Raw genomic sequence first — 22,439 nt, forward strand, 5'->3', positions numbered from 1 at the left:
GCCAGACAAACGTGTGGTTCCTGAAGAGGGGCAGCAGCCTTTTCAGTAGTTGCAGGGGCAACAGTCTGGATGATTGACTGATCTGGCCTTGCAACATTAACCAAAACGGCCTTGCTGTGCTGGTACTGCGAACGGCTGAAAGCAAGGGGAAACTACAGCCGTAATTTTTCCCGAGGACATGCAGCTTTACTGTATGATTAAATGATGATGGCATCCTCTTGGGTAAAATATTCCGGAGGTAAAATAGTCCCCCATTCGGATCTCCGGGCGGGGACTACTCAGGAGGATGTCGTTATCAGGAGAAAGAAAACTGGCGTTCTACGGATCGGAGCGTGGAATGTCAGATCCCTTAATCGGGCAGGTAGGTTAGAAAATTTAAAAAGGGAAATGGATAGGTTAAAGTTAGATATAGTGGGAATTAGTGAGGTTCGGTGGCAGGAGGAACAAGACTTCTGGTCAGGTGACTACAGGGTTATAAACACAAAATCAAATAGGGGTAATGCAGGAGTAGGTTTAATAATGAATAGGAAAATAGGAATGCGGGTAAGCTACTACAAACAGCATAGTGAACGCATTATTGTGGCCAAGATAGATACGAAGCCCACACCTACTACAGTAGTACAAGTTTATATGCCAACTAGCTCTGCAGATGATGAAGAAATTGAAGAAATGTACGATGAAATAAAAGAAATTATTCAGATAGTGAAGGGAGACGAAAATTTAATAGTAATGGGTGACTGGAATTCGAGTGTAGGAAAACGGAGAGAAGGGAACATAGTAGGTGAATATGGATTGGGGCTAAGAAATGAAAGAGGAAGCCGCCTAGTAGAATTTTGCACAGAGCACAACTTGATCATAGCTAACACTTGGTTTAAGAATCATGAAAGAAGGTTGTATACGTGGAAGAACCCTGGAGATACTAAAAGGTATCAGATAGATTATATAATGGTAAGACAGAGATTTAGGAACCAGGTTTTAAGTTGTAAGACATTTCCAGGGGCAGATGTGGACTCTGACCACAATCTATTGGTTATGACCTGTAGATTAAAACTGAAGAAACTGCAAAAATGTGAGAAATTAAGGAGATGGGACCTGGATAAACTGAAAGAACCAGAGGTTGTACAGAGTTTCAGAGAGAGCATAAGGGAACAATTGACAGGAATGGGGGAAAGAAATACAGTAGAAGAAGAATGGGTAGCTCTGAGGGATGTAGTAGTGAAGGCAGCAGAGGATAAAGTAGGTAAAAAGACAAGGGCTGCTAGAAATCCTTGGGTAACAGAAGAAATATTGAATTTAATTGATGAAAGGAGAAAATATAAAAATGCAGTAAATGAAGCAGGCAAAAAGGAATACAAACGTCTCAAAAATGAGATCGACAGGAAGTGCAAAATGGCTAAACAGGGATGGCTAGAGGACAAATGTAAGGATGTAGAAGCTTATCTCACTAGGGGTAAGATAGATACTGCCTACAGGAAAATTAGAGAGACCTTTGGAGAGAAGAGAACCACGTGTATAAATATCAAGAGCTCAGATGGCAGCCCAGTTCTAAGCAAAGAAGGGAAGGCAGAAAGGTGGAAGGAGTATATAGAATGCTTATACAAGGGCGATGTACTTGAGGACAAAATTATGGAAATAGAAGAGGATGTAGATGAAGACGAAATGGGAGATACGATACTGCGTGAAGAGTTTGACAGAGCACTGAAAGACCTGAGTCGAAACAAGGCCCCCGGAGTAGACAACATTCCATTAGAACTACTGACGGCCTTGGGAGAGCCAGTCATGACAAAACTCTACCAGCTGGTGAGCAAGATGTATGAGACAGGCGAAATACCCTCAGACTTCAAGAAGAATATAATAATTCCAATCCCAAAGAAAGCAGGTGCTGACAGATGTGAAAATTACCGAACTATCAGTTTAATAAGCCACGGCTGCAAAATACTAACGCGAATTCTTTACAGACGAATGGAAAAACTGGTAGATGCAGACCTCGGGGAGGATCAGTTTGGATTCCGTCGAAATGTTGGAACACGTGAGGCAATACTGACCTTACGACTTATCTTAGAAGAAAGATTAAGAAAAGGCAAACCTACGTTTCTAGCATTTGTAGACTTAGAGAAAGCTTTTGACAATGTTGACTGGAATACTCTTTTTCAAATTCTAAAGGTGGCAGGGGTAAAATACAGGGAGCGAAAGGCTATTTACAATTTGTACAGAAACCAGATGGCAGTTATAAGAGTTGAGGGACATGAAAGGGAAGCAGTGGTTGGGAAGGGAGTAAGACAGGGTTGTAGCCTCTCCCCGATGTTATTCAATCTGTATATTGAGCAAGCAGTAAAGGAAACAAAAGAAACTTTTGGAGTAGGTATTAAAATTCATGGAGACGAAGTAAAAACTTTGAGGTTCGCCGATGACATTGTAATTCTGTCAGAGACGGCAAAGGACTTGGAAGAGCAGTTGAACGGAATGGACAGTGTCTTGAAAGGAGGATATAAGATGAACATTAACAAAAGCAAAACGAGGATAATGGAATGTAGTCAAATTAAATCGGGTGATGCTGAGGGAATTAGATTAGGAAATGAGACACTTAAAGTAGTAAAGGAGTTTTGCTATTTAGGAAGTAAAATAACTGATGATGGTCGAAGTAGAGAGGATATAAAATGTAGACTGGCAATGGCAAGGAAAGCGTTTCTGAAGAAGAGAAATTTGTTAACATCGAATATAGATTTATGTATCAGGAAGTCGTTTCTGAAAGTATTTGTTTGGAGTGTAGCCATGTATGGAAGTGAAACATGGACGATAACTAGTTTGGACAAGAAGAGAATAGAAGCTTTCGAAATGTGGTGCTACAGAAGAATACTGAAGATAAGGTGGATAGATCACGTAACTAATGAGGAGGTATTGAATAGGATTGGGGAGAAGAGAAGTTTGTGGCACAACTTGACTAGAAGAAGGGATCGGTTGGTAGGACATGTTTTGAGGCATCAAGGGATCACAAATTTAGCATTGGAGGGCAGCGTGGAGGGTAAAAATCGTAGAGGGAGACCGAGAGATGAGTACACTAAGCAGATTCAGAAGGATGTAGGTTGCAGTAGGTACTGGGAGATGAAGCAGCTTGCACAGGATAGAGTAGCATGGAGAGCTGCATCAAACCAGTCTCAGGACTGAAGACAACAACAACATATATATATTCTTTACTGTCGTTTCTTGGTAACAATACCAGCTCCTTTCCAAGATTTAGCAATTTGGATCGCACTTTGTTGACTTGTGCAGATATGTAATCAGTGTACCGCTGCATCCATTTTCAGTAAGCTACCACAAGAATTCAAAAATATTAGCAGCAATCCACGCGCTTTCAAATCGAAACTGAAGAGTTTCCTCATGGGTCACTCCTTCTATTCTATCGAGGAAGTCCTTGGAAAATTAACCAGATTCCTGTGTTATATTGCGTTTGCATAAACTTATGGCTTGTCTTTTTTGGGTTCATAAACATTTTATTTGATCTGTTATTACTTTTGTGCAGTAATTTCATGTGTTGACAGGTTCCATGACCTTGGAGATTTGCTCCTCAATTTGAACCTAAGGAACTAGACGCGTAAAATAAATTTTAAAAAGTATAAACTCCATTTTGTAATGAATGGGGCTAAAACGTCAACTTATGTTTTGTTCATGGCTTGCATATATCTCTGCAGAGGAATTGCCAGCACGATTCTAACTACAAAGACTCGACGTAGCCTGTCCTCCTTCCACAACTCAACTAGTGGACAGTGCCTAATGACGGCTGTGCCGTTGTTTTACATGGTAGTTAGCAGAATGCCCTCAATCAGTCCTCATGTTTAATATACTAAAACAAAATTTGCTAAAGAGCGACATTGAAACATCGCTACCGAGTTCACTGCTGACCCGTCTCCGTCTATGTTTACGTTCAGTGAAGATAGGAAACGCTGCTCACGGTAAGACTACATAAACTTTTGGTATCTACTGAGATGTGGCTGTTTGAAATGCGGCTGTTAACTATCTCCCGTGTTCTGTGGACTTTTAACGTTTCTCGACATGTTATGTGCCGTGTGTACGGTACACTGCATCGATGTCGTTACCAGAGTCGACAAGCATTCCTACTTCACTATCGACGACTATCAGTCGATAGCCGCACTGCCTCGTGTGATGTCAGAATTTAAGATGTAGGGTGTACATGCCTCGTAAAATGGGACGCATGTCAGTCTAAATGAATTAAGAAGTTGCCGACGAAGCTGGAAAAGCAACGGCTTCGAATGCACGCGTGAAGTCGTTCGTTTCACGTGCGCGCGCTGGAAACATCTGGCGCTATCAGGAGTAGCTGTGTTTATTGTTTACAGCAGAAAGTAACGTTCATGCATGCTGTAACTTACACGAGTCCGTGGTACCGTCTTTTCACATACTGGTACTGTGTCTGCGCATGTGCTGGACAATTTTTTTTTTGTTCTACTAAATATCGGTTGTTTTGTTTCTTTTCAGTGTTGTTGTTGTGGTCTGTTATGTTTTCAACGCCGACATCTCGCCGTTCGGCATGTCTATCATTGTTGCACAAGCGAAATCAAAACTAAACTTATTTATCAGACTACATTTCTATCCATTGCGCTATTAGCCCAGTCAAATTGCAGAAATACCTTGCAAAAGGTGGGATAGAAGAGTTTATTTTTTCAACTCGTTCATATGGTTGGAAATATTAGAAAACCGAGTTTTGCCAACAAAATTTCGCTTGGGAAAACTTTCTGCAGTCAAAAAACTTGGAAAATTTCGGCCTTTTTCCGTTTTTTTCAAAATATCTCAGTTTCATTTGCTCCTATCGCTTTAGCATCTATTTTCTTTTTTAAAGAGTACAAATTTCTATACAAATTTAATTTTTGCCATTTTTTTCTACTCCCAATATCTAAGGCCCTACAGCGCCTCAAAAAATACCAATTTTTCAAATTTTGAGCATAATGGAAAGTTAGCTTATTTTTGAACACTATTTTTTCAGTTTCTGTTGTGTAGTATAAATACATTATACATCATGTTATATGTTGAATTTTCCACCTCACTTTCAAGTATTCAATTTCTCTGTATGCAACATGAGGATTGCTGGGCACCCAACTGTTGTGATTGTTACATCACTACTTGGAAGTTCACTATGGGCCACCTCAGCCCCGGTATTTGTAAAACTATAAATATAAAAAATACATCATTAACACACACACACACACACATATATATATATATATATATATATATATATATATATATATATATATATATATATACGCACGCAAAATAAATTGTCTCAGGAAACTGAATTATTATTAGCTGCAATAGACAACCTAATTAGGTAGGTAATTATTCTTGTGTATAAAAGCCACACAGTTGACATTAAAAATAAGTAGTTTTATTACAATTAAAATGCATTGTCAGTTCTTAAAAAATGTTGACAGTTCTGGGTGTGTAATACTTGTAACATCGCACATTAGCGCACTTGAAACAGATATGAGCATCACTTCCAACGTTTTGATGGGCCAGGTTCCTCAGTGTCACCAGAAATACCTTGAGTTACGGATTCAGGGTCTGTACATAGAGTTGATTCCAGATTGACCTCTTCTTTAAACAGCGAGTCAGCCTCAGCAAGTTCGTTGATTTCGTCAACGGTTTTCTCAACATCCTCCAACATCTTCTTCACTGTCTTCATATAAAAACTTTTGCACGTTTTCACAGTTGACCCTAATACATTTCTTGCAAATTGAAGAACATTTCAAACCCGCTTTTCTGCAGGAGCACGCTCCGCCACAGTTCAGCTAGCATGAGCATGAAACAATGTGAAGAAGTGCTTCAGGTGCTGGATCTTGTCTCATTATAACGGGTATTGGACCGTGGTCACTGTGATTCCAGCCCTATTTCTCAGGAGGTTCCCAGTTTCCCATCCAACTCTGAACTTGTTGGTAAGTCCGCAACGAATGATGTTGTGCAGCATCTAGTGTAGGTGGCAACCGTGCAAGATTCGGTTTGATTTTTGTGGCAGACTTGGCGAATAACTGGTACCGCAAATGGCCTAGTGTGTGGGAACTGCTGACACCTCCACTATACAATGCGATAGTAACCTGTTCTCCTGCTGTTATTATTTCTTCACGGGTAGCATGTGGTTTATTGAACGTGCAAAGCGCTGAGGTTAGGTGTTCATTTTTCTCAACAATATTGCAGCACTTAATTTTTCCTTGACTAAAAAAAGCGGATGTTGTATCACATCCGCTAAAGGCGTGAGTGAACAGAATATATTCACTGTCAAACTTGTAAGATGCAGTGGAAAACCACTTGTCTTAAGCATTTCCTCTTCCTGGCTATAAGAAAAATAAGTTTTCAATGCCTTGCCCCAAACCGGTCATGAGCACAAGCAGGTCAACATCTTCTCCTACAATAACAACACTTCCAAAATTTTTGGTTCTTGAAATGACAGATGTTACAATCATAACGTCAGCATCTTCTTGTGGCTGGTGCACTTCAAAGCTACATTCCAGAAATTCCTTTTTACGAAGTGTGATCAAACGCATCTTGTTTCGTTCGTTGTACAAGAACTTGTCCTGAGGGACTTGGTTCACCATCTCTGATTCAACCACAACGTCAACCAAAGAATGTTTTTGGACCTACGAATCCCTCAGCACTCTTTGTGCTACATTTGTCTCCCTCACAAGGATACCCATCAAATACAATAGCAAATTGAGATCCAAATTGACGTTGCAGGTAAGAAACAAAGCTTTGGGCTACTGACTTGAAGCAAACATTTAGAGTCCAAGTCACTTTGTGGATAAGGTGCCCTCCATCAAAATTTCGTTTGGCATATGGCAGTCTTAACTGCTTGGTTAAAGAGTAATCAGAATTCCCTTTTGCACACAAGAAGCATTTCTCTTTGAACGTGAACTGACCTTTCCCTGCGACCGACGTAGCAATCCTGTTGGTTCCTGAGGATGTCGAAAGCTAGTTGCTATCATTCTCTCATTAATGTACTTCTTATAGCATCATCACTTCACTGAGCGTTTTCAAAAAAACCGGCGTGAGCAGACTCCCTGCACTACAATCGATAAGTGTACTCAGACCTTTCTTTTTCACATTGCATCCACCACTCACCACAGTTATTTCGCAAATGAAACACAAATTCATATCAGACTTACTGATTTTCAGCACCTCAACATATTCTGAATGGAAGCGACTCCAAACTATAGGACCCTTATTGTTGTGTGGTAATAGCTGTCAGCGCGCTGTGAACAATCACTAGAGATAATTGCCTTCCGCCCGCCAAAGAATAAATACGCTTTTGTCTGCTAAAGAACAATTCCTACATACTTTTTCTTATAACTGATCATTAACGTGAATCAACTGTAGAAAATGTGCGGCACGTGCATGAAATCATATTACATATTGTAACACAAATAAACTTCACGCAATCCGACGTGAATGTGTTCGTAGTTACTGAATATGATGCTGTTTGTCCTGTCCCTGCAGCAGAGTGAGATGGTAAATTCCAATGAATAACATGATGAGTAATATGTTTATACCACACAAATAGAAACTGAAATAACAGTGTTAAAAAATTAGGTAATTTGCCACTTTGGTCGAAATTTGAAAAATTGGTATTTTTTGGCGCGTTGTAGCGCCTTAGATATTGTGAGTAGAAAAAATGGTAAAAATCAAATTTGTAGAGAAATTTGTGCTCTTTAAAAAATAAAATAGACGTTAAAGCGATAGGAGCAAATGAAACTGAGATATTTTGAATAAACTGATTTCGTAGGTGAAGACGTAGGTCGAAACAAGGCCCCGGGAGTAAACAATATTCCATTAGAGCTACTGATAGCCTTGGGAAAGCCAGACACTTAGAGTAGTAGATGAGTTGTGCTGTTTGGGGAACAAAATAACTAATGATGGTCGAAGTAGAGGGGATATTAAATGTAGACTGGCAAAGGGAAGAAAAGCTTTTCTGAAGAAGAGAAATTTGTTAATATCGAGTATAGATTTAAGTGTCAGGAAGTCGTTTATGAAAAGATTTGTATGGTGTGTAGCCATGTATGGAAGTGAAACGTGGATGATAAATAATTTAGACAAAAAGAGAATAGAAGCTTTTGAAATGTGGTGCTACAGAAGATTGCTGAAGGATAGATGGGTAGATCACATAACTAATGAGGAGGTATTGAATAGATCTGGGGAGAAGAGGAGTTTGTGGCATAACTTGACTAGAAGAATTGATCGGTTGGTAGGACATGTCCTGAGGCATCAAGGGATCACCAGTTTAGTATCGGAGGGCAGCGTGGAGGGTAAAAATCATAGAGGGAGACCAAGAGATGAATACACTAAGCAGATTCAGAAGGATGTAGGTTGCAGTAGGTACTGGGAGATGAAGAAGCTTGCACAGGATAGAGTAGCGTGGAGAGCTGCATCAAACCAGTCTCTAGACTGAAGACCACAACAACAACAACAACAACATGGCCCTTTATCTATTCCGCCAAATGTTTCCTCGTTTCATTTGTATACATTCAAATTTATTCACACGCCTAATGTTGTCACCACTGTAGCGGAGACAGATGCTGAATTTGCTCTGTGCTACATTAATTTTATACGTTAAAAAGTCAGATTCTGTAACACCACATTTTGAAAGCTTCTATTCTCTTCTTGTCCAAACTAGTTATCGTACATGTTTCACTTCCATACATGGCTAATCTCCATACAAATACTTGCGGAAACGACTTCCTGACACTTAAATCTATACTCGATGTTAACAGATTTCTCTTCTTCAGAAACGCTTTCCATGCCATTGCCAGTCTACATTTTATATCCTCTCTACTTCGACCATCATCAGTTATTTTGTTCCCCAAATAGCAAAACTCATTTACTACTTTAAGCGTCTCATTTCCTAATCTAATTTCTTGAGCATCACCCGACTTAATACGACTACATTCCATTATCCTCGTTTTGATTTTGTTGATATTCATCTTATATCCTCCTTTCAAGATACTGTCCATTCCGTTCAACTGCTCTTCCAAGTCCTCTGCTGTCTCTGACAGAATTACAGTGTCAGTTGTAGCAGTATCATCTTATAACTGTAGTTATTACTCCACCTCTTTCCTTACAAAATTTCTGCATTTGGTGAAATAATAGTCATACTTGCACACATTCAGTGTTCAAAATGTTCTAATGTGTGTGCAATCTTATGCGACTTAACTGCTAAGGTCATTAGTCCCTAAGCTTACAGACTACTTAACCTAAATTATCCTAAGGAAAAACACACACACCCATGCCCGAGGGAGGACTCGAACCTCCGCCGGGACCAGCCGCTCAGTTGATGACATCAGCGCCTTAGACCACTCGGCTAATCCCGCGCGGCACACATTCAGTGTATCTGACAAGTTTAGCAGATTCTGATTCTCCACAAGTTTCGCAGATTCTGATTCCTCACGTACTGACTGTGTCAAAAGAACAGTTTTCCAGCCCGCTATTGTACGGTGTGCGCGCGAACCTACCATAAGCTTGCTTTGATCTGATTGGCTGAGAATCGCAGGCCACGCAGTATTCGATTCGAAAGCTGGTATACACGTCTTTTGGGCTGATTTTTTTTAAATATTACGCGAGTTGCATGGGTTTCGAGCGTCAGTGTCATTCAGAAACATTGATAATTGTGACAACTATATTTAATGTCAGAAAATAATATTTGTGCAATTTTCTTCACCCTGGAAATTGGAAATTTGTGGGAAGGTCTTACGGGACCAAACTGCTGCGGTCATCGGTCCGTAAGCTTACGCACCACTTAATCGAACTTAAACTAACTTGCACTAAGGACAACACACACACCCATTCCCGAGGGAGGACTCCAACGTCCGACGGGAGGGGCCGCGCAATTCGTGAATGGCACCTCAGACCGGACAACTACCCCGCGCAGCCTTCATGCTGGTTTTGCATGTTTAAATTTCATTCTTTTGGAGCAAAATCCTATACACAGGATTAATCTGTTTTAATTAACATAGTTTTGTTCATTCTGTAGAACATGGAGAGATTAAGTCAACACGTAATCACACGGTCATTTACACTATTTACGAGACGCGTCCAATAAGCAATTCAACACATTCCTTTTCTCGGTCAATTTCGAATCAAAAATCCGAAATTTGGTGTTGGGCATCACGAAATATTTTCACTTCGGCTCATATATTTAAGAAAAGTTCCGATAGGTGGTGGCACTCTATGTAGCCTTCAAAATGGCGCCTTTAACGGAAGTGCGTTCCAAGCAGAGAGCTGTCATTGAGTTTCTTGTGGCGGAAAACCAGAGCATCGCAAATAATCGTAGGCGCTCACAGAATGCCTTCGGAGTTCTGACAGTGAACAAGAGCACGGTAAGCCGTTGCGTGAGGCGTCTGTCAACATTGTAACAAGGTCCCGCCAACCTTTCCGATCCCCTGCGTGTTGACCGGCCGCACACATCTGTGATTAGTGCAATGTTGTGGTCACTCTCATTCGAGGTGATTGACGGATCACAATGAAGGACCTCGCTGGTCAACTGGACGAGTTTGTCGGTAGTGCTAACACACTTTTCCACCAGCTCGGGTAGTCATAAGTGTGAGCCCGCTGGGTTGCTCGCCACGTAACTGAAGACCATAAAGAGCTTTCATCTGTTTGTTCCAATGAAAGACGCACTCCACGGTAAGCAGTACGTGGATGATGGGGAGGTTACTGTTGCAGCAAGGCGATGGCTCCGACGTCGACCAGATGAGTGGTACCATGCGGGCGCTCACAGTGAGATGGCGTTATGCCGTCGCATTGAACGGAGATTACGTTGAAAAATATGATTTTGTAGCAAAAAGGGTGAGGATTAATAAAGTATTGGAAGCCTGAATAGATCGAACCCGAATTCAGAAAAAATGTGTTTCATTAATTATTGAACTTCCCTTGTACTAAACGAACTGCCCTTCTTTGTGTGTTTTCGATGTCCTCCGTCAATGCTATTTCGTAATGGTACAGCGCCGTGCAGATATGCTACAGAAGAGGCACGACAAGCGTGGTGTAGGTAGTTTCTTTAATGGGAGGAGGACTAATCCCCATCCGGCCATTCTGAATAGGTTTTCTGTGGGTTCCCGAACTTCCTTGAAGTAAACGCCGGAATGGTTCCTTGTACTTGACCAACATGACTACCTGTCCCATCTCTGTTAAAGTAGGCCTGCAAGTACGTAAACGCATGTGTCAATGAATTATGATTTGTTTTTTGTTCTTAACATACCACTTCGTAACATACCCGTCATCCTCAGAATAGTGATCCATGGATGAATAAAACGACTACTACTGCTACATATTGCGAGAGTAAAAAAAACAAACGTCTGGACTTAATAGCGGCAGCCTTCGTAACCCGGACGTACAGTTACGGCCCGCGCGGCGTGCCGTCGGTCCAAGGCTATTAATGATTCACGGCGCACAATTCGATCGTCGCCGTGCCAGCCAACAGTACGCGTCGAGCCAAATCTCAGTGCCCATTGCGTCCCGCTGCCGTTCCATTTGTGCCTATCAGCTTCCATTAGGACTTCCTCCTGACCACGTTCAGTAAGTGACTGTGAGGGTCTTGCTAGACAGAGGGAGAACGAATCGCCGCAGGAGCAAACCACGCCACTAACAGGATTATCTGAAACGTAGTTCAACATTCGATACCAACTAAATGCACCAATATCGAGCGCTTCCTTGTTTCCTTTCGCTTTGATATTCACTGACAGTTAATTATGGAATCCTGCCTAGTCGCCGAGTATGAAGTGTCTAGGAAACTTGCTTTCTCGGGTCGCTAGACAAACAATTCAAACAAATCATATTAATTTTATTACGAAAAATAAATGGGAACTGACAATTACATATATGTGTCGCAAGAAAAGGGCGACAGACAAAATAAACAAGCTTCTTCACAATTCTGCGTAGTACAAACGATAGGAATAGTCTAGAAGCTGCCGGGCGCGGCGCTTGTGTCCTCTTCGCAAACAGGCCGCTGCCGCCGCATTGTCGTCCTAGAGAGGGGTCGGTCAGCATGCAATTGGCTGACGTTTGTCACAGCCCTCTCTGCCCTACCACTCCCCACTGGCGTGTCGGCGCTTGACTTTACACCGTAACAGTAACCATATTTCTTCAGTATTATTTTCGTTTCGATTCCACATCTTTTATTAGCCTGTTAACCTCATAAGTCACAAAGGTCAATCGAAGTTACCAAATCGGGCTTCGTTTAACGTCTGGTGAAGGTGACAATAGCGACAGATCGCTAATTCAGCTGTGAGGAGCCTAACAACGGAAGTGAACGAAACACTGCTGAAGCAGTCATCACAGTCAGATTATCAACCCAAAAGGTGTGTGTGTGTGTGTGTGTGTGTGTGTGTGTGTGTGCGCGCGCGCGCGCGCGCGCGTGTTTGTGTGTGTGTGTGTGTGTGTGTGTGTGTGTGTGTGTGTGTGTGTGTGTGTGTGACCGACAGGAGTGGCCGAGCGGTTCTAGGCGCTACAGTCTGGAACCGCATGACCGCTACGGTTGCAGGTTCGAATCCTGCCTCGGGCTTGGATGTGTGTGATGTCCTTAGGTTAGTTAGGTTTAAGTAGTCCTAGGTTTTAGGGGACTGATGACCTCGGAAGTTAACTCCCATAGTGCTCAGAGCCATTTGAGTCATTTGTGTGTATGTGTGTGTGTGTGTATGTGTGTGTGTGTGTGTGTGTGTGTGTGTGTGTGTGTACATGAATTTTGGTCGCCCAAAGACGAGGTGATTAGAGCCCTAGCTAAAATAATCTGACACGAATAACGGCTAAAATTGGTAAACCTTTAAAACACACAATGCAAACTCTCTCAAAACACGCTACACAACAGAATTAAAGGATCCCCTTTTCGAAACCCCGTAATTACCTCCACTTGCGACGCATAAGATTGAAAATTGGCTCAAAGGCACCTACAACCTTCTTCTGTAATGCTGCAAAGTGGTGCTGTCCTGCGACGTCAGTCTAGAGCTCGATGACGCTCCAACCTGCAATATGTCGGCACATATAGGCAACTGGAATCGCATAAATATCAAGCGGTTGCCTACCTGCAGGCGCCAATACCTACTTCACGAATTGTCTCCGTAAATGTTCATTTTTAAAATTCTTAATAATGGTGGGTACTGCGGAACTTTGTGTTTTGTTCACGCATATGTCAATTTGTCACTCCTCCGTGATCGCGCCACAGGATGAGGTGAAAGAGAAGGGTTGGAAAAGGATAAGCACCCTTCTCTGCTTCGGGTCATGTTCACATGTCATCGAATGGTAACGAACGGTTCCTAGTGGCTCCAATTTTTACACGATATCAAAAACTGCGGTCCAAACTCACTGAACTCTCCTGACCGACCCATTTTGTTGTTTCCGCTGCTCTACTGACACCTCAATACTCAACACTACCTTCATCCTGACATGTTTGCCTCTCGTGACGTCAATCAGTCATTTCCACATTACCTAGGATTGTACGGATACTTTTGATCAGGTAGCGTACTTCGCACCTGCCGCAACATTTCTTCGTCATGTACAGCACATCTTCAGATGGGACAAGCCTTCCCATTATAACACCTTTATTGAACGTCAGCACCTAAATATGACCTTAACATACAATAAGGGTTAACCTCTGCGAGGAATTTTGGATTGTTTGACCGTGTGTTAACCTTATGGGCAGAGGGTATCGAACATAAATTTCGTGGCTACGGCAATTAATAGAAAGCTGAAAGACTTTAATTTAGGAAATAATAAAAGTAGTCAAAGTTTTCGTGAATGAAGCAATAAACGGTCGCCCGCCTGATTAGGCATAAAATGTGGGAACATTAAGTTCAAAGAATTTAATTATAATTTTGCAAAAAGGACTCTAATTATTTCTCTCTTCATAAAGTGCAATGTACTCACACAACTACCGGACGAACTGAACAGTGATTAGCAGTAGTTATCATTCGGAGAAATTAGCAGTCACAGAAAGATAAATGGTACTTTACTTCTATTAATAATAATCATCATCTCAACCATTAACAGATTCGGCACCAAAAAGTCATCAAAGACATCACGAGACTAAGTGAAGCATGACACGAGTCCTGACTTAACTAACACACAAACATGACAAACGTAATAAAATAACACTGTACAAACACTTTTTATACTCTCTTTTTATGGAAATACTTTAGATACCTTTAGCAAAAGCAATATTTAGTTTAACTTTTTCGTAATAGAAAAGAATATAGTTGGGGCCCACAAACTGTCATTTACTGTACAGGTAAATTTTCTAACTATTTCAGAGACAAATTTCATTACACTAACCCCACTTGAATTTGTTTATATTTCAATACTATATAGCAATTTACTCAAACATTATTCTCAAATAAAACTTCAGTAACTAGTTCATGGTAAAAGTCAAAGCAAAAATCAGATTTCCTGTAAGTCAAATTATGTGCCTTTTTCATCACCTGTGAAGCAGGTGGCATAACTCTCAACATTTATACACTTTAGCATTGAAACTTTGGCACATTCAAAGTAGAAACAATTCAGTGGCTATTCATAGACAGGATACTCGTTCTTTTGCACGTTTATGGAAGGACCGTAAAACGGTTTTATGATCCAGACAGTTCCAAAGCTCACACACATGTCTTTACCACTTGAATTATTATTGAAAAAAAACACACACACAAACATACTGGTCCATACTACGATACATATCGGATTTCCTGAAGTTGGCGGAGCAATGGCGCAATAGTGGTGGCAAGCACGTCTCACCTCTTGCAGTTTAACGCTCTTTTCAAATTTCTTCTTCGCCGCGTATTAATCATATAAGAGCCATTCCATAATACAAGAGCACCATATTACAGCTGAAACCACAACTGAGGCAATTTCAACATAAATTGGCACTCACGGTATTGACTGTACAACTGCTGGCCACTGACTGCTTAATGTGCTCTATCTCTCTTGCCGCCAAGATTGACCGCCAAACCCACCTTTTCCCGTGCGCCAAGCCCCTTCCATAGCGGAGGGGATTCCCTACACCGTTTCCATTATATAATCCAACTTTCCAAAGTACACTACTGGCCATTAAAATTAATACACCAAGAAGAAATGCAGATGATAAATGGGTATTCATTTGACAAATATATTACACTAGAACAGACATGTGATTACATTTTCACGCAATGTGGGTGTATAGATCCAGAGAAATAAGTACCCAGGACAAACCACCCCTGGCCGTAATAACGGCCTTGATACGCCTGGGCATTGAGTCAAACAGAGCTTGGATGGCGTGTACAGGTACAGGTGTCCATGTAACTTCAACACGATACGACAATTCATCAAGAGTAGTGACTGGAGTATTGTGACGAGCCAGTTGCTTGGCCACCATTGACCAGGCACTTTCATTTGGTGAGAGATCTGGAGAATGTGATGGCCAGGGCAGCAATCGAACATTTTCTGTATCCAGACAGGCCCGTGCAGGACCTTCAACATGCGGTCGTGCATTATCCTGCTCAAATAAAAAATTTCGCAGGGATCGACTGAAGGGTAGAGCCACGGGTCGTAACACATCTGAAATGTAACGTCCACTGTTCAAAGTGCCGTCAATGCTAACAAGAGGTTACGGAGACGTGTAACCAGTGGCAACCCATACCATCACGCCGGATGATACACGTTCACCGCGATGTCGCCAAACACGGATGCGACCATCATGATGCTCTAAACAGAACCTGGATTCATCCGAAAAAATTGCCATTCGTGCACCCAGGTTCGTTGTTCAGTACACCATCGCAGGCGCTCCTGTCTGTGATGCAGCGTCAAGGGTAACCGCAGCCATGGTCTCCGAGCTGATAGTTCATGCTGCTGCAAACGTCGTCGAACTGTTCGTGCAGATGGTTGTTGTCTTGCACACGTCCCCCTCTTATGACAGGGATCGAGACGTCGCTGCACGATCCGTTACAGTCATGCGGATAAGATGCCTGTCGTCTCGACTGCTAGTGATACGAGGCCATTGGGATCCAGCATCCCTCCTGAACCCACCGAATCCATATTCTGCTAACAGTCATCGGATCTCGGCCAACGCGAGCAACAATGTCACGATACGATAAACCGCAATCGCGATAGGCTACAATCCGACCTTTATCGAAGTCGGAAACGTGATGGTACGCATTTCTCCTCCTTACACGAGGCATCACAACAACGTTTCATCAGGCAACGCCGGTCAGCTGCTGTTTGTGTATGAGAAATAGGCTGGAAACTTTCCTCATGTCAGCATGTTGTAGGTTTTGCACCGGCGCCAACCATGTGTGAATGCTCTGAAAGGCTAATCATTTGCATATCACAGCATCTTCTTCCTGTCGGTTAAATTTCGTGTCTGTAGCACGTCATCTTCGTGGTGTAGCAATGGCCAGTAGTGTATGAATTAGTATTCAAAGCACAATTACTGTTTTACGAGGATGCATATTTTATAAAGTTTCATTATTTTAAACATTATTATTGAACTGTAGATCAAAGCTGAAGAAACTGCAAAAAGTTGGGATTTAAGGAGATGTATCCTGCGTAAACTGAAAGAACCAGAGGTTGTACAGAGTTTTAGGGAGAGCATAGGGGAACAATTGACAGTAATGGGGGAAAGAAATACAGTAGAAGAAGGATGGGTAGCTTTGAGGGATGAAATAGCGAAGGCAGCAGAGGATCAAATAAGTAAAAAGACGAGGGCTAGTAGAAACCGTTGGATAACAGAAGAAATATTGAATTTAATTGATGAAAGGAGAAAATATAAAAATGCAGTAAATAAAGCAGACAAAAAGGAATACAAACGTCTCAAAAATAAGATCGACAGGAAGTGCAAAATGGCAAAGGAGGGACGGCTAGAGGACAAATGTAAGGATGTAGAGGCTTATCTCACTAGGAGTACGATAGATACTACCTATAGGAAAATTAAAGAGAACTTTGGAGAAAGGAGAACCACTTCCATGAATATCAAGAGCTTTGATGGAAACCCAGTTCTACGCAAAGAAGGGAAAGCAGAAAGGTGGAAGGAGTATATAGAGGGTCTATACGAGGGCGACGTACTTGAGGACAATATTATGGAAATGGAAGAGGATGTATATGAAGATGAAATGGGCGATATGATACTGCGTGAAGAGTTTGACAGAGCACTGAAAGACTTGAATTGAAACAAGGCCCCAGGAGTAGACAACATTCCATTAGAACTACTGACAGCCTTGGAAGAGCCAGTCCTGACAAGATGTATGAGACAGGCGAAATACCCTCAGACATCAAGAAGAATATAATAATTCCAATCCAGAAGAAAGCAGGTGCTGACAGATGTGAAAATTACCGAACAATGAGTTTAATAAGCACAGCTGCAAAATACTAACACGAATTCTTTACAGACGAGTGGAAAAACTAGTCGAAGCCGATCTCGGGGAAGATCACTTCGGATTCCGTAGAAATGTTGGAACACGTGAGGCAATACTGACCCTACGACTTATCTTAGAAGAAAGATTAAGGCAAGGCAAACCTACGTTTCTAGCATCTGTAGACTTAGAGAAAGCTGTTGACAATGTTGATTGGAATACTCTCTTTCAAATTCTAAAGGTGGCAGGGGTAAAATACAGGGAGCGAAGGCTATTTACAATTTATACAGAAAGCAGTTGGCAGATATAAGAGTCGAGGGGTATGAAAGGGAAGCAGCGGTTGGGAAGGGAGTGAGACATGGTTGTAAGGCTATCCCCGAGGCCTATCCCCGATGTTGTTCAATCTGTATATTGAGCAAGCAATAAAGGAAACAAAAGAGAAATTCGGAGTAGGTATTAAAATCCATGGAGAAGAAATAAAAACTTTGAGGTTCTCCGATGACATTGTAATTCTGTCAGAGACAGCAAATGACTTGGAAGAGCAGCTGAATGGAATGGACAGTGTCTTGAAAGGAGGATATGAGATTAACATCAACAAAAGCAAAACGAGGATAATGGAATGTAGTCGAATTAAGTCGGGTGATGCTGAGGGAATTAGTTTAGGAAATGAGACACTTCAAGTAGTAAAGGAGTTTTGCTATTTGGGGAGCAAAACAACTGATGATGGTCGAAGTAGAGAGGATATAAAACGTATACTGGCAATGGCAAGGAAAGCGTTTCTGAAGAAGAAAAATTTGTTAACATCTAGATTTAAATGTCAGGATGTCGTTTCTGAAAGTATTTGTGTGGAGTGTAGCCACGTATGGAAGTGAAACGTGGACGATAAATAGTTTAGACAAGAAGAGAATAAAAGCTTTCGAAATGTGGTGTTACAGAAGAATGCTGAAGATTAGATGGGTAGATCACATAACTAATGAGGAGGTATTGTATAGAATTGGGGACAAGACGAGCTTGTGGCACAACTTCACTAGAAGAAGGGATCGCTTGGTAGGACATGTTCTGAGACATCGCGGTATCACCAATTTAGTATTGGAGGGCAGCGTGGAGGGTAAAAATGGTATAGGGAGACCAACAGATGAGTACACTAAGCAGATTCAGAAGGATGTAGGCTGCAGTAGGTACTGAGAGATGAAGAAGCTTGCACAGAATAGAGTAGCCTGGAAAGCTGCATCAAACCAGTCTCAGGACTGAAGACCACAACAACAAGTTTTTACAACATATACATTATAAACTTCCACTTTCCCCCTGACAATTCAAATATCGTAACTAGTACAGAACAATCACTTTATAGTTACATAGACATAATTACACTGTATAAACTACTTACAATCGATAATGGTGTCGCACCGTGACTTTGTTTTAGTCAGTCTGCATGCGTTTGCAGCGTATCAGCAACGAAGTTCGACGTCTCGCTCAATTATTGCCACCTGACTTAAAACTGCCCCTGAGGAGCCTCTTGTAAAAGCTTCCAGAGATACCTCAAAGTTGCTTGTGTTGAGATGACCTCCGCGTGTGTTTGGTGCGAGGTGACGGTGGTGACGGAGTCGTGGTGTGCTCGCAGGTGGTGCATCCTGTTCTCGCACCCGGCGGACTTCACGCCGGTGTGCACGACGGAGCTGGCGCGCATGGCGGAGCGCGCCTACGAGTTCACCAAGCGCGGCGTGCGCATGATCGGACACTCGTGCGACTCCGTGGCCAAGCACCTCGTCTGGCTGCAGGTACGTGTCACTCATTTACCTTCATCCAGCTGTTTAACAAACAAGCCTTGCAATGTGCTGCAATCGTGCCTTACATTTTAACATGTTGGCTGTTTGATACTGCTACCTCGTCTTTGTTACTACCTAGCTGTCGCAAAAGTGATCACACGGCCATCCACGGAATAGGGACGGCGGTTATCGCTGAAAGACCCGTTTGCGGTTGTACCGGTCTCTTTCTTTTGCAGTTTAAGCTGGCTGTTAAAACTACTCAAAATGACTGGTTTCTGAACTAACAGATTTTTCTTTTTTTACTGCGGTTGTTTTCCGCAATAGACGTAGATTTCGAAGAAAGAATGCAGGAGATCTCGATCGATAGGGCATTGAGACTGTGACAGAAACTGGTCTCATTGTCTCCAGCAAATGGTGAAGATTAAGGAGACGGTGTGGCAACACAGTGAGCGAAATGTCACAAGCTTGTGACATCCCTGCAGCGACATTTTTTCACCCTGAAGCAACCACAAAATGAGGGTTTCAGTTATCATCCCAAGTTTATAACACGCCAATAAAAATTATATATATATATATATATATATATATATATATATATATATATATATATATATATATATACTCTTCCGAGGATGTTTTCTGCTTATATGATATTGCAAGTTGGATGTGCCTCCTCCAGTTTCTAATCTTTTGAAGGAAATGGAGCACTGTACGCAAATGCTACCGAGCTACGTAAATTACTTTGAACCGATTTTCAAGGATCACAGCGAAAAACTACGATATAGACCAGGTAGGGGCTAGTCTTCACATTCTACGTATACGATCACCGTCTAATAAGCCATGCCACACGTTAATAGGTACAGTGATAACACCGGTTTCCGTCAGATCACCGAAGTTAAGCGTTGTCGGACTGGGGTAGCACTTGGATGGGTGACCATCCGGTCTGCCGAGCGCTGTTGGCAAGCGGGGTGCACTCAGCCCTTGTGAGGCAAACTGAGGAGCTACTTGATTGAGAAGTAGCGGCTCCGGTCTCGGAGAGTGGTGTGCTGACCACATGTCCGCATCCAGTGACGCCTGTGGTCTGAGGATGACACGGCGGCCGGTCGGTACCGTTGGGCCTTCATGGCCTGTTCGGGAGGAGTTGTACCAGCAATGCTGTACCTATTCTATCTTTTGTACATTGCTAGTTTATAACTGTGGACATTGTAATAAGAATAGCAGTGATCGCTTTTGCCACTTTTTACAATAAGCCAATCGTTGACTTTTACTCCATCATTACTAAAACATGAAAAAAACCTGTTATAACCAAGACAGCGCCGCTTATTCAGAACTAAAATATCGGTATCGGTTTTAACCGCTCGGTGTTTCCCATGCCTACCATGGAATTTAATATTATCCATATGTTGAATGTGAGGTAGCGATTCTTACGTTATCTGTAGTAGCTTTGGAAATTATGGAAGTAGGTGTTCACTGGAATGATATTGTGGTTCACCCAGTTGCTGTGCATATACAGTGCACAGCAACACATTACTACGCCACGGCACGAAGAGAAGTGTCACGCGACTACTATTGATTCCCACTGCTGATAAAGAGGACATGAACTGGTGTGTGGATGGACGGTCTCATGAGACTGACAGGGGCAGAAGTGGCCGATTTATGAATGCACCAATGTGCTGATAGAGGATTTAGTGTTTTAATCAAATCAGCCGTCGACAACGCGATGAGGAGAACAGTGCCTCCTGAAACGTGCTGCTATTTTATGTGAAGTACAGTTAAGGTGTCAGTAACGCAACTAGTCATTACTGAGAATCATGGAAGATTCCTTACGTGTGGGATGGATAAAATATCAATAACTACCACCCAGTGCTGGAGTTTTCACCAGCTCTAGTAGTTACCGAGTATACAAGAGAGACTTTCTTCACGGGTCCTCAACCTTTTGGCTGCATTAATGCGGGCCACCACGACTTACTCTTTTCCTTTCACCGTGAGTTTTAATTTTTTCCCTGAACTTTTGTTTTATTTCCGCCATTGTTTCTTCGGTGAATTAATTTCTACCATGTACAGGTTGAACAACTGGGTACAAATATTGCTTCGATGCCTTCCACTTTATCTTAGAGAAGCACTTACCCGTACTCAAACATTTGGCCTGTGTGTTCTTATCTCTTTGTTTCCTTACAGTTTATAGCCAGTACAGCTCTCTCTAATACTGTCCAAGTTATTCCCTGACAACTGAAAACGTTCAATCATACTGTCGTCGCAAATCGTGCTCCAGTGGCCAGCACCGCAGTCTTTAAACCGCGCGATTCCTGGTTCGAATTCCGAATCCCGAATTTTGTTCTCTCGGGGACTGAGTATTTGTGTTGTACAAATCACTACAGTACAACGAAAAGCCAGCCAAAGTTGGAAATACTCCTTTTTTTAGTTACTTGATGACTAGTTCTGGGCCGGGACCCATTTTCAAATCATCCAGATAGTTAAAACGGTATCTCCAAACACACCTTGTCAAAAACATATACGTACTATGAAGTTCAAATGAACGGTTACAGCATGCAGGAAGATCACAAATCACTACATCCTACCTTCAACGTCGGGCAAGTCGCCGAAATGGCGTCAGATAGGAACATCTGCACAAGGTAACGAAACACTCAGATGGCGTCTCCTGGTCAATAACATCAAATGTTAACGTCTCCTTCCTGTCACTTTTTATAGCCAATGTTTGCGAGATATTCCTTACCTTGCCGAGTCAGCGGAATACCTTCTCACCTATTATCTGTCCACTAAATCGTCAGTTCCCTTCCGCAACAGGACGTCTGAGACGCTCTATTTTTCATCTTTCTGGTTTTACCAATGTTTAAGACTCGTCTCGATGCACTGCTGTGCTTCAGACGTATTTATCAGATGTTTATTCCTCCATTTAAGATTTATGTTTGACTCTACTTGACTTCTTTCTGAAAGTAATGTCCTTTTCGCTCCCTAGTCTGCTTTTTACTTCGTTCTTGCTTCGTCCATCATCCGTTATTTTGCTTTCTAGGTAGCAGATTTCTTTCACGTCGTTTCCTATGTGATCCAAAATTTTTATGTTAAGTTTATCGCTGAATCATTTCTGACACTCATCAGTACTTTAGAATTTCTTTAACTTACTGACATTTCGTTGAAGAAATTCCGTAGTTGTTCGCCACTTTCTATGAGGTTAGCAATGTCATCAGTAAATCTGATATCATTTCACCCTGAACCTTTGTTTTATTTCCGCCGCTGTTCCTTGGATATATTGTTTCTACCATGTACAGGTTGAACAGCAGGAGTAAATACTGCT

The 22,439-nt window shown here is 42.0% G+C and overlaps 1 protein-coding gene across 2 annotated transcripts in view; it reads left to right on the forward strand.

Annotated features, from left to right (window-relative positions):
* The window catches only part of LOC126272382 (peroxiredoxin-6-like), a 122,905-nt gene that overhangs the window by 18,425 nt on the left and 82,041 nt on the right, over nucleotides 1-22,439 (forward strand). For both annotated transcript variants that reach the window (XM_049975199.1, XM_049975198.1), the window contains exon 2: nucleotides 18,982-19,138. In XM_049975199.1, the coding sequence (XP_049831156.1) occupies nucleotides 18,982-19,138 (157 nt within the window). The remainder of the gene's footprint in view (nucleotides 1-18,981; nucleotides 19,139-22,439) is intronic.

The sequence above is a fragment of the Schistocerca gregaria genome, chromosome 5 (genome assembly GCF_023897955.1).
Source record: "Schistocerca gregaria isolate iqSchGreg1 chromosome 5, iqSchGreg1.2, whole genome shotgun sequence".
Lineage (NCBI taxonomy): Eukaryota > Metazoa > Arthropoda > Insecta > Orthoptera > Acrididae > Schistocerca > Schistocerca gregaria.